The 13,688-nt window shown below is 29.7% G+C and overlaps 2 protein-coding genes across 2 annotated transcripts in view; one reads left to right on the top strand and one right to left on the bottom strand.

The window, feature by feature from the left end:
• Positions 1-1,220, top strand: part of LOC132921532 (uncharacterized) — a 48,219-nt gene extending 46,999 nt beyond the window's left edge. The window contains exon 4 of the mRNA XM_060984599.1: positions 101-1,220. Within this exon, the coding sequence (XP_060840582.1) occupies positions 101-221 (121 nt within the window). The 3' untranslated portion in view covers positions 222-1,220. The remainder of the gene's footprint in view (positions 1-100) is intronic.
• On the bottom strand, positions 489-12,419 carry LOC132921533 (uncharacterized). The gene is made up of 4 exons (XM_060984602.1): positions 12,259-12,419; positions 10,805-11,058; positions 3,816-3,951; positions 489-653 (listed from the first exon to the last, which is right to left on the bottom strand). Exons 1-4 carry the CDS (start codon positions 12,353-12,355, stop codon positions 640-642), a joined length of 501 nt encoding a protein of 166 aa, XP_060840585.1. The 5' UTR covers positions 12,356-12,419; the 3' UTR covers positions 489-639.
• Between the last annotated feature and the right edge of the window lie 1,269 nt (positions 12,420-13,688).

Raw genomic sequence — 13,688 nt, 5'->3', positions numbered from 1 at the left:
AGAATTTAATAATAATAAAAATAAATGTCCATGTGTGAATCTAGCATAATTTATTATTCACGTGTGTCTCATGCGTGTATTTTATTTTTGTATGGTGTAGCAAACTGGAATCAACGGCGGACCGGATGAGACACGACAATCAATCGAAAAACGGCCTACAGAGGATACTTGGTAAATTCAAATTCTGGCGATTGTTACGTTTTAAAAACAACAAACCGTAACGACTGTGCACATGGCGATTTATATTATGCGGATAGGTATTATAGTTTTGACCACGTAGAGCGCACTGTGTTTACTACAAATTAACGGATATTTGACCGGTGGTAACCGATGACTTATATTATACTATAAATATTTTATCATGTACATACATAATATTAATATAATAATATAATAAAGTGATTGATTTTTAAAAAGATCCATATTATTTTTCCATTTGTGGAAATCAAAATGACCGACGGTTAGCTCATATAAAATTATTATCATCATAATATTGTAACGAATAAAATCCGATTTCTTATTATTTTTTTCATAGCAATAATATATTATACAGTACATTTGAATTTTAATATAAATAATAACTTTGCAATAGTAAGTATTAATGAGTTCGTGTAGTTTGGTCTCTCGATAGGTACAACATCAGTTAAACTTTCCTGAAACAAACAGAACATAAATAAATACGGAGTGTGAATTAAATTATAAATTCAAATATTCATGACGCTGAAAAGCGCTGTATACAACATAACACGAATGTTAAAAATATTTCATTTGACCCATTAAATAATAGAACCCTTACACACGGTTACATTTAAACGTTCGTTATTATTATTATTATTATTATTATTATTATCATAGTGTAAGAAAAATAAAACTATTTTTAATGTGTAATATTGTGTGTAGTGTATTTGTACTTAAGGCTTCCACTTTTTTAAACCTCATTTCTGTGATTTATATTTGTATATGTGTAATGTATATGTAGCGTAATAATATAGCTGATCTTGTATCTAAACTATAGATTTAAGGATGTATTAATTATTAATTCACGAATTAAGTCTGATAATGTTTGTTTTCTTTGTTAGTCAAACGACCAATTTTATAAAAATACAATAACAATTAGACGTAAAACTATTGTAATAGAGCCTATGATATTATATTATAAAACCTATTTTATGTATATTGTAACAACATTTTCATTCGAATAAATCTCTTAGTGTTTTATATTTAGTGTGAGATATTTTATTTTCTACTTCATTATGTCATATTATGTTGTGTTACTTTTCGAATATAATACCTACTTTTACTTTTTGACGGTTGGAAATTTTATATTCAATACCGACAACACTTTTACTAGGACTGTGAAAACCCTGCGAATACCCGGGTCAATGTCAAATGCATACTCAATTATAATACTAGTATACAGAATTAAACAGAAATAGCTAACAAATATTGTAACTTTTGTTTTTATCAACAGGTATTTCGTTTTTTTTACATGATTTATAATATCTACAATAATAAATTGATAAAAATAAAACATAGTTATATCTGTCAATTGTTTTATGTTACATCCTGTCAACAATATTCAATCGAAAATTGCCCGATAAAGTACCAATGCTCGCTTGATTTCTCAATGGCTTTAATATATTAGACCACTACAAACAGTAACTAAACGTTAACCTTAACTCAATGATAATATATTATATTATTCTAATATTCTATGCGTAGGAGTCCCCAAAATAAGATGGTGAACTATCAGTGTAAAAATATAGGTTTGTATATTTACGTATTGTTCATGTCGAGGGTTTAGATCCAAAGAGGCTGACTACATTTTTTTGAAATTTAAAATCTGTTTTTTTTTATATACATAATATGATATAAAATTAGTTCACGATTTTCATTTATTTAAGCTAGCGAAAAACCATTTAGGTGCATGAGTGTGATTAGCAACCAACGTTTGGAAATTAGTACAATTTGTGGACTAACTAAGAAAACAAGGGGCTTCAACATACCCATTGTTAGCAATACAGTTTCAACATTGCAAATAACCGAATTTAAACTTATTATTTAAAGTTATCCAAGATCTTTTATAGTTCTAAACTGACAAAATTTATAGATATATTATTTAATACCTAGTCTCAACAAAATTTTTGATCCTTAGCGATGCCGTTAAAACCAATAGGTTCCAATTGATCATTTTGTATTCACTATTTCAACCATACAATAATAAAACTGTAGTACAATATTATTAGTTATTGCATAAATTCATCAACAAATTGAAAAATTGTATAGATAAATAATTATACCGTAATTTAATTTTTTGTTAAAATATTAATATAATATTTATCTCGTTTCATCCTCTTTTTTTTAAATACAAATTAAGTTTCATGATAAACATATTATGTAAGTAAAATGTATAACTACTTTTTTTTTATTAAAAATTGTAATTACAATATATAAGTTATTGTTTGTACGATAAATAATTTTTATATTACTTTTATTACTTTAAACTGGAAATTATAGAGTGGGAAGTTAGTTAGTAGTATCATCCGACGAATTTCTAACTATATAGGTAAAAAAAATAAAAGAACTTTTTGGTCCTCGTTGTTTACATTATCTTCTTTTTTGTCAAGTTTTGCGTAAGGTGGGTTTACACAAGATGTGAGCCACAATCATATTTCACGACCGTATTAGATGTGACTAACGAGCATGGTTTTAAAAAGCGTCACACGAATCATGAAGTTGTTTATACGTTAAAGCGGCTTTAGTTCAGTGAGGACATCCCCAAATTACACAAGAATTAACCCATAACAACTTTTTAAATTATTATTTGGATCTGACGATCAATGAGAAAAAAATCATTTATTACGAAAGAAGATAAACCTTTAATAGTATTTGAAGTTTAAATTACTTTCCTGAACAATATAATTTTATGTTTCTAGACAGCGCCTTTTGTTTCCAAACCCATCACGTAAACAATAATAATATATACATGTATACATATGATATTATTGTATATGTTATGTTTATATACACACTCCATATATTTACATCTCAATGATATGTATATATATATAGTATATAATATGTATAATATATTTTATAAAATATGAATAGACGTTAATTAACAGGGGCGCTGAATAAATTTCTAACATCGCGCCAAGTCTAAATAACGCGATCCTCGGAGCGATACTTAATATTAATATATAATATAATGTTATTATAATAATAATATACAATTATAATATATTTATAACATCGCGAACGTATGTACGCCGCTGATAATTTTATGTGCGAATTCGGCGGGGAAGCAGTGGAGGCGGTGTACATGCAAACAACCGCACTTTTATGTACACCTACAGCTGTATTATGTAATACGTGCATCTATGGGTATATTATACGATGTTTGACGTGTACAAACGCGGCTGTGGACCGAGGGCATCAGATATTTTTTTCAATAAACGTTACTATAATCATGATAATATATTAAAATCGTAGACCGTTTTGGGCGACGGGTCTGCGCTGTAGCAGTACGTGCTGTGCGGCCATATCGACTTAAACGCACCCCCTAGTGCGTTCACGATATAATATAATATTTACGTCAATACAAAATATGTGGCTGTGTGTGTGTGTGTGTGTGTGTGTGTGTGTATTCAGACTTATCTGCAATAAAATTTCTCGTCGGAAAAACGACCAGTAATAGGTTTGATTATAAAATGTGTCCGTGTTGGGACCTACCCCGAACCATCGACTACCCGTTCGATAGAAAACTGCGAGAGTATAAAATGTATGAAACACCGTGCAGGATCCGATAGACTCACCTCTGCTGCTGACCGGTCGGCACGTTTCGTACCGCCTTCCGAAATTGGTGTTTTCGATGGACGAACAGTCTTCACGGCCATTGAAGTGAATCCTCGCGTAATCGTCGCAATCCGTCACGCCGTCTTTGTTGCAGTCCTGCGGTCAGAAAATAAAAAAAATTGATAAAAAAAACAACCACCTAAACCACCCACCAACGATAATAAAGACTATATAAAAAGATCAATGGTAATCTCCCTTCAAGGTATAAAATAATATTATAATATGGTCTCAGATAAATCGAAAAAATATATATTATTTTTTGTTAGCTTCTAGCCGTAAGCGCTTGTGATCAATACCGCCGTATGTACGTATACTGATGAACACGACGTAGTGGTGCATGATGCAAGCTGTTTATTTCTGCCGACCATATCATTATCGTGTTCCAATAATTAGCGATCGGAAATTTATAGAAATACAATATAGATAATATATTATACACGGACAAAATAGGCAAGCGAAAATATGATATATACGGAACATTTTTTCAATATTCCAAATAAAAAGTATGAATGTATTAATTATTATTATCATTGTTGTATTATTAGTATACTACTATAATACTCAAAATTGTTTTATTAAATAAACTAAAAATCGAAAAGAAAGACCTGATATATAGAAAACTATGCCGGTATTGCTATGTTAATCATATTAAACTACAAAATTACAATCGATAACCAAAAAATATAAACAATATATTTTCAACCTTTATGTATATTTACTAAAATACAAAAACTATAAAATAAAAACATCGAGTTTGAATTGAAAACATTGAATAGGCATAAAATTATGCAATTTTGCACAAATAAAAGAATTAAAATAAATTTTTTTTAAATTAATAAATTAATAAATATTAATAATAATCACAGCCTTAGTCTTAAAATCAATCTAGAATCAGGATAATAATAATATGTATACGCTGATAGGAGTTGTTTTGAGAAAAAAATAAAACAAAATTGAATACATTAATATAAAAAAAAGTCATGGGGGATCTGTATATTTAAAACTTTTTAAGTGCATTAAGTTTCGAGCCCTTAAACCTTGTCGTTGAAGGAAATTGACGAAACGATAAAAAATAAAATAAACTGAAAAATATTTTTAATATGGTGATTTATGTTGTTTTTGAAATAACCAATATCTACTTTGTGTCTTTCTACCACTAAATCTGTCAATAATTGGAGATTGTGTGTTCTCCACATATTATTTCTAAGTTTCTAACACCGTACTTTGGTGTTCATCAATTTTTATTGGTTCATAGCAACCTTTTTTCGTACACATAAATAAAATTTCACAATTTTTAAGTGTTTTTTTTTTGTACCTACCTATAAAAATAATTTTGAAAAATAGTTTTATCTTTGACGATATTCTTTTGAGATTCTTTAATATTCATTCACCTAATTAGTATATATATTAGTATATATGTATGTATACAGGTATTACATTATTATAAATTATATAAATTATAATATTATAATAATAGTAATATACTACACATATCAACGAGCAAATCAATGCACATAGACAGTATCACGACTGATATCACGTGAACTATGAACGAAGTTCCGTTAGAAGTACATATAGTAAGTTTAAAAATCTATTTTTATCGGATTTCCTAAAAATATAATAACAACTACTATAACATCATTGTTCACCTACGTACCCAGTTATTATATTCTGTTATGGCAAATATTATAACATCAGCTGTATTATTAAAATATTCATTTGACGATAATAATAATGGAATTGTTACCTATTAGGTATAATAAATTATATACAGCGTGGCCCGAGACGAACAATAATCTGGAAGTATTGTCCGGACAGCCAGAATTCGACGTACACCTACATGTAAAAGTATCATTATTTTTCATTATACATATAGAGAAAACGTGACTTTGAGTTTATTAGTATCTGAGGCCCAATTTTGGGTCAAATACCACAAAACTGATAATTTTACGGTCGATTCAAAGGTAAAAAACACTAAGTAAGTCGTTATAAGTAAATTGATCGGTCATTTCAAAAACAACATAAGTCACCGTTTTAAAAAATAACTTTGTAAAAAATGTAATTATTAAACTCATATTTAATAAAAATAATATCGTTTTGTCAATTCGTCTCAACAAGGATTAAGGGCTTGAAACTTAATGCATTTAAAAAGTACTAAATATGCATGCATTTATACGCTTAAAATAGTACAAATATGGTTTAAAAATATGCACATAGTTTCTTACAACACATTATTATTTAATATTTTTAATTGTTTGTAACTACTTATTACATATAATTTATGACAATCATTACATTTTCAACCAAAAATTATTTTTTATACTCTTCTATTCTTCAGAATGATAATGAACATTTGATGTACCTACGGTATTTTGGTACAAAAAATGTGCATATGATATACGACCTAAAAATCGCCATAAGTTCCTACACAAAATAATACTTAAATATTTTTTGAAAAATGTTATCCCCATCCACCAAATAAAAAAAAAACAAAAAAATTTCTATACACACAAGATTGCAGGTTAAAAATATTTGTTATCTCTACGTTTTATAAGTGAAACGTAGTATAAAAACTGCTTCTTTTTGAATCTATCCATCCGTCCATCTTGTTATACAAATTTTAATTCAATGTAAAGTATATATACTATTAAACTAGCTACATTGTTTGAATTCACTCTCCAGTTTCCAAAAATTTGATTTAAAAGTTTCAAAATGTTATTTATTATTTGAAAAAATAACTAAAATTTAATTTAAAGATATGGCTCAACTCCATTCCACGCAAATTAAGATCTGTTTTTATAATATTTGTCGTCACTACATTGATCGACCGATGATGGATACTAAGCTAGTATCTATAGCTTTTACTATTATGCTACACGTGTAAAATACAGAAATAACAAATATCGGTATTCATCCATCTCAGTGGAGGACCTAGAGTTTTAATTATAATAATATTTTTCAAATATACAGCTATTTTCAAGACAAATATTCATTTTTTCAAAAAGTATTAATGTTTTTATGTCTATAATTTGAAGTCAATACAAAACAACGTGTTTGAAAATAATAATAATATATTTCCACTATTTTTAACGTTATTATTTATACAGGTTTTTACTTTTTAACAACACAATATGATTTTAATGTTTGTATTCCGAAATAGAGTATTTTTCTAAAAATGTCTATGCATAAAAATGTAATTTTGATCGGTTAGTTAATTAATAATAAATTGACTAGCGATCAAACATTTTTCACGGTATTCAGGCCATTTACTTGTTAACTACATATATATATATATATATATATATTATTATTATTATATTCTGGGTAAGTTGAGGGTTTATCGACGACTCGTATGGCAGTGTTTTTTTTACCGTTATTAATCGTACACGACTGTTTTTATATATATAAAAAAAAATATTAACAACATTTATTTTGAATTATTCACACGTCCAATGGTTTATTATACGGCATGGAATCGCTAACGTCACACTGCACAATAGACTGGCGCGGACACAAAACCGTTTTGACTTGAATAATTTATCCGTATACAAAACGTCATATTATTTTAAAGGACAAAAAATGTTCATTTTATTTGTAGGTTTATTACACATTTTTGTAATCCCACATAATGCGCTCGTCAGCCCGCATTCGACACGTACACACAATATACACCTAATATATTATTATAATGACCAGAAAAGACAAGTACTGCACTAATATCATATTAATTATCCAAGCAAATATTAATATAATAATATGTATAAATATATAAATATATTATTATGATGCGATTGGTAAAAACAAACTCGTCCGTGATCGTCACAGTTATCGTAACATTAACGATAAGTCTACATGTGCAATATTAATATGATAATGTGGTCAATAATGGTAGTTTATTACCGTATATTATTATTTCATTGATATTTTAGTACGAAAACACGTCATTCTAATTTTTGGAGTTACCGTTATAATAATATTATCAAGACGTTCTACAACACATAATATTATACAATAGTATTAGACGCATGCCGTTTTCAAGGTACATAAAAATAAAAACAGAATTTTTAACGATTGCGCAACTCTTTAATTATATGTAATACAAAATTCCTGACAACAGATAATTTTCCCGAGTAATCGGATTCGTCGTTGTGTAGGCACGTGTATAATATAGATTATCGTGTAAACACGTACCTACCTATATTGTTTCATTGAATACAGCGGCGGTGGTGGTGGCTAACAAAACCATTTTGTACGAATCATACAAAAAAAAAAAAAGAAGGGAACCCGTGGACCGCAAATGACTCCCAAGTCCCGATAATAATAATAATAATCGCGTGGACCCCGTTTATTAAATATTGTATCTAATATTGCACGTGAATAATTTACGCGTTTCGTTTAAAACCCATCGCCGTGTTGTATAGGTACTATAATGCATTTACACGAACACACATTAATAATAATATAATATCGGGTTTTAATATCGCAATTTGATGACTAATGGTTGTGTCTATATTATTATTATATTCTGGTTAGCGTGCGGTGTAGGTACAACAAGACCTGCAACACATCAAGGACACCGATCCGCGCTCATCGATCGCATATTGTATACCTAAACTTGTATGTAGTGTTGTAAAAAAAAAAAAAAAAATACTTTCGAAAGATATTTACAAGTCGATTTGAATACAAAAGCACTTGAAATTTTATATTTTACATAAAATTATATCGGAGCGGTATTTATATTATATATTATATATCATCATAACAGAAAATAGCCAACTAAAATATTTTAAGAACTTTTAAATTCTTTCGAGTAATATAACAATATACATAGGTAGGAGGCAAGTAATAAGTATAGGTAGGTCTACGTATAATTCACTATATCGCTGATCGTGTTTTCCATAAACAATGAAATATATATTTGTGTAACAAACAATAACTTTTTGTTCGTTGGTGCGCCTCGCAGCCTATGTTGTATGAAATCATTTATAATGAACCCTAGAATACGTATAATACAATCCACGTTATGACCAATATTCACGATTAGAGTACATATTTGTATGCAGTAAAAAGCATCACAATATAAAGTGCAATTCATAAAAATAGCCAACAATAGATTATAATAAAAAAAATTATATATGTATTTTTTTATATATTTGATAGTTATTAATTATTATTTCATTAGACATCAAAATAATTATAAATAAATTTATTAACTTGATGCAAAACAATCATTTTTTTTTTAATAACATTTTTTTACAAGATTATGGATAAAGAAGTTCATCTTCTGTTAAAAATGATACAATTTTTATTAGTTAACCAAAAATGATAGGTTCATAGTCGACAAAACGTATTATTAAATCTTTCTACTGGATGAAATATTATTTTACACCTTTATTAAATTTTGAAAACAGTACATAATTCAACTTTACTTCAAAATGTAACAAATACTAAATTTTGTAGAAATATGCAATTATTATCAAATATATAAAAATATGTGTAACAAAATTGCTGTTGCAGTAGCTTAAAATTATTATTATCCGAAAAGATTGTTGTCAACAACCTTAAATTTAATTTTACAAAAAAAGTTACTCCCTATAGTTATGATAATATTATGCAGTATATTATTTTGTATTCAGCGATTTCTGGTGGGTTGATTAAAAACAATAATAGGCTATCAAAATGTTTTGAAAAAAAAAACGATTTAATCATTCGATACCGAAACATGATATTGTTAGTACCTATATTTTAATACCTACAGTAACCAGATACTCGTTATTATGATGTGCTGAAGTCTTTAAAATAATATTATTATAATATCGCGTCCACGAAAGACAATTAAATCATTGACGCTATATAGTATATTATTATGATTATTATTGTTGGTGTTTTAATACTCGCGTTATATAATATGCGTGACGCCCGGTAACGAGTGTGTTTCGTGTGACGTTTATTATGTATTTATGTACCTATGTAGGTACGACGGGGAGCGTGTTTGAACGTTTTCGATCATTTCTAACCCGGTCAGGGGACAGCATAGTATGAATATTTTATTACACATCCTTCATCACAACATATACTGCAGCCAATATAATACCTAATAATAATAATATATTATAATCGTTATCATGGTGATTAACCTGCCAACGACCGGATGACGCGTTTCCTAAGGACGTAGACGGCGGAACTTAAAATTCGTCCCTTACCCCCTTCCCCACCCAAACTACGAACACCGGTGATTTCATTCCCGCACAACTCGTCTTGCGGCTAATAATTATTATACATCGGTCAATGGTGTAATAACGACGAAGGCGACGCGCGCTTCCTTCCGGCCTGACGTCGCAGAAGTACCCAAATAATATTATTATTCAGCAGTGAAATAGTCAGGATTTTGTTTTTTAGGAGCAAAAGGGGGAGCTAATAATTTGTTTTTTATAAGGGAAGCTTAACTAGAGGATTCCTCGAAAGTTTGGTTTATTATACTGATTCCAGCGTGGAAATACCACGTTTTACTTGAGCAATAATCCTCAAATAAATTACAGTTTATTTAAAGCACACTGAAAAAGTTTTAAAAATTGTTGTGAAAATTCGATGAGGGTTTCAACTATAGTTGCGTCACTGCAACTATACTAGTGCTTAGTAAATTTTACTATGATACATTGTTGGAACTATGGGCATTTTAATATAATATAATATAGACACCTCGTCCCTCACTCTGCTGAAGAATACATAATATGTCGCGGCATTTAAAGTAGATGCAATCATTTTCTAATAACTTTGTTATTAAATTAATTTTTCTCTAACGCCATTAATTTGTATAAATGATTCAAATTTTATGCCATATTTTTCTATTGAAATTTGGCTCCCGAACCTCTTTTTCTCTCTCTCACACACACACCCACTCTGATATCAGCCCATTTGTTTGTTGTTCTACTATATGTTTGTCACTCACCTTTCCCCACTTGACCATGTAGTTCTCGACGACTTTTTGCGCGCATTCTTCGTTCGAAGCACAGTCCACGAACGCCTGGTCTCGGTCCGGATCGTCGTCGGGCAACACCAACTGGCCCGCTTCCTTCCAGTAATCACGATACAAGTAATATGGACCGCAGTAACCGCGCGAGCATCCGACTGTCACGTTGCACAGTGTGGACGCATAACACAAGCACCGCATGCAGTTTCCGTTAAGGTTAGACACATATCTGCCTGCAAAAACAACAACAGCGACGACGACGACATCAATTACGAAATAATAAACTCGCTCGATTATAACCTACTACGACCGTTGGTGATTTATAAAATCATTGGTATATATTATATTGCAGTATATGCATATATGATGGGAACGTGCCTAATATATTAATGTACTAAAAAAAAAAAGTGAAGCTAGGTGAATAATCATCGATCCAACCACCGTATACTATAATATAGAATTATTATACGCTACCGTGACGTGTGATGATAACTCACCTCTGGCATCTTAAAATCCAATCACGAAAAATGTAGCACCATCGCGTTCTATATATATCCTTTAATTTATTGTATCTATATATATAATATAGTCTGTGTTCGGTATATTACAACGTCGGAACAATATTACTATCGCGTGCACCGGGACTTAGCGACCGAACGACGTACACGTAGAAAAAAATATATCACAGGTCGTTTTCGAGGATTTATGAAAAATTAAATGACGTATGCCTGTCGGCTATCGCGATGATTTTGCTGAATACGTTTAATTACGAGTACTTTATTATAAAATATTATGATGTATGCGTTGTAGATGTCACTGCGAGTAATTTCGACCGCACGTTTTCGTATACATCACATGCATATTATTATGGTGATCAGATATAAAACTTAAAAAAAAAATCATACTTTAAATTTTACCTTTTTTATCATAAAAAAACATAATGTTATTAAACACTATTCGATAGCAATAATTCGTTCATTTGGAAGTATTAGTGAACAACTCTGCACTAATATCTATATATCTATATATATATATACATATAGATGATAATATGATATGTTGAAGAAATACCAATAATATTAGACCGATATTTTCGAAAATTAGTATAATTTAATTTACTCAAACCTATGACGTATGACATTAGGACGATGCAACAAAAAAAAGTACCTCTGGTCACCATGTCTATGCATCTGACGTTATCGTGATGAGAGTATTTTTCAGACGTAGCTATCGGAAGAAAGACTCCATTAGATTCATACACCTATTATGTTATAAATCTTCAGCCCAAGCGACAAAATCTCGTCGTAGAGTACAATTTTTTTTTCGGTTTTCTTATCACACATTCGATTCGAAACCAACGGTGAATGATAGCATAATTTAAATTTAACCTACATGGCATACAATATGATTATTCTGCGTTTAGTCCAACTTACCGGCTGTCGTGGCCATGGATGACCATGACGCGATCAGCAGCAGTGCAGCTGCGGCGGCGCACGTCAGGAAACGCTGTCCGGACGGGTCACGCGTCATTGTCGTACTATTTGTTTACGTGGACCGTGCACTGGCCACTGCGTATCAGCCAATAACGATTTTATAATATTATTATTATTATTATTATTATGATGGTTCACGCGTGTGGTATACTGGTATTGGTGTTATACCGTCGAACCGGCCAACGCCACAACCTTCTCTTTTATCAGCGACCGCGATAACGACGTAATATAAGCGTGGCAGCTGAGGCGATAACGGCATAATATATGAAATCACATTTTCGTGCTGCAATTCTCTGCCAACCGGGACACGGCCAATAACTATTGCAGTGTTACCTTCGAAGTCCATTACTACAATTTATGTTTTTTTTTCCGTCTGATGTGACTTTACATTTATAAAGTACTTACCAATATATTGTACAAGACGATTCGCCGAGCATGCTCGCTCATATTTCTTTCTTTAATAATGAATATACCTAAACCAATTATTATTTTTCTATTTTTTAATAATACCTAATATACTTAAGTACTATATTTTCAAATATTTAGATTTTTATACCATTTAAGAAATGTCCACATTTTTTTCAGATGCAAATCATCCCTATTCCTGTAAATTTTTAACCCGATGGCTTTTTTGAAAATGTTAATGCTAGCTGGTAACAAAATCAAAATTCTAACTATTATTATTTAATTTATTTAATGTCGTACGCTTAAGATATAGGTTCATAATAATATGGAGACCACGATGAATTAAAAATATTTATAATTAATACCAATAATATCTATTGAACTATTGAAATCGTATAATATTTATTGTAAACACTAACTTAGTAATAAGTAAGAATTATTAAACATTAAGCTGCAGGTATTAGATTAAAATATATTACGTTTATTTTATATTTTTGTTAAATCATTTTTAAGACTATTAATTACTATACTATTTATAAGTATATAATATTATATTCTATATATAATATTATCACATATTATCTACATTATATCAGTTTAAATCTTAGTTCAGTTGCATCAATATTTTAAAATACAATTTTTATTAAAAAAGAGAGAGAGAGAGAGAGAGAGAGAGAAGAAGTTTGTGTCGCCACATACAGACACCCCTTAAGTCTAAGTATTTTAAAATATAAGAAATATATATTATAAGTATACCTAAAAGTTAAAATGCATTTATTATTAATAGAACAAATTATGGTGAGTATTTTTGGCGAATCACTCTGAATATATTACATGATTTATGCAATCGATACAATAGTGTTCAATTCGATTGTATTATATTTGGTTACTTTACTTATATATTAGGTAAACGAGTCCGTAAGGGTGAGTTTTAAGTATTGTTTAGACATTATTCCGAGATTCGA

This window comes from Rhopalosiphum padi, chromosome 2 (genome assembly GCF_020882245.1).
Source record: "Rhopalosiphum padi isolate XX-2018 chromosome 2, ASM2088224v1, whole genome shotgun sequence".
In the NCBI taxonomy this organism is placed as follows: domain Eukaryota; kingdom Metazoa; phylum Arthropoda; class Insecta; order Hemiptera; family Aphididae; genus Rhopalosiphum; species Rhopalosiphum padi.
The sequence above is the reverse complement of the archived record's forward strand: the minus strand, read 5'-3'. Positions and strand labels throughout refer to the sequence as shown.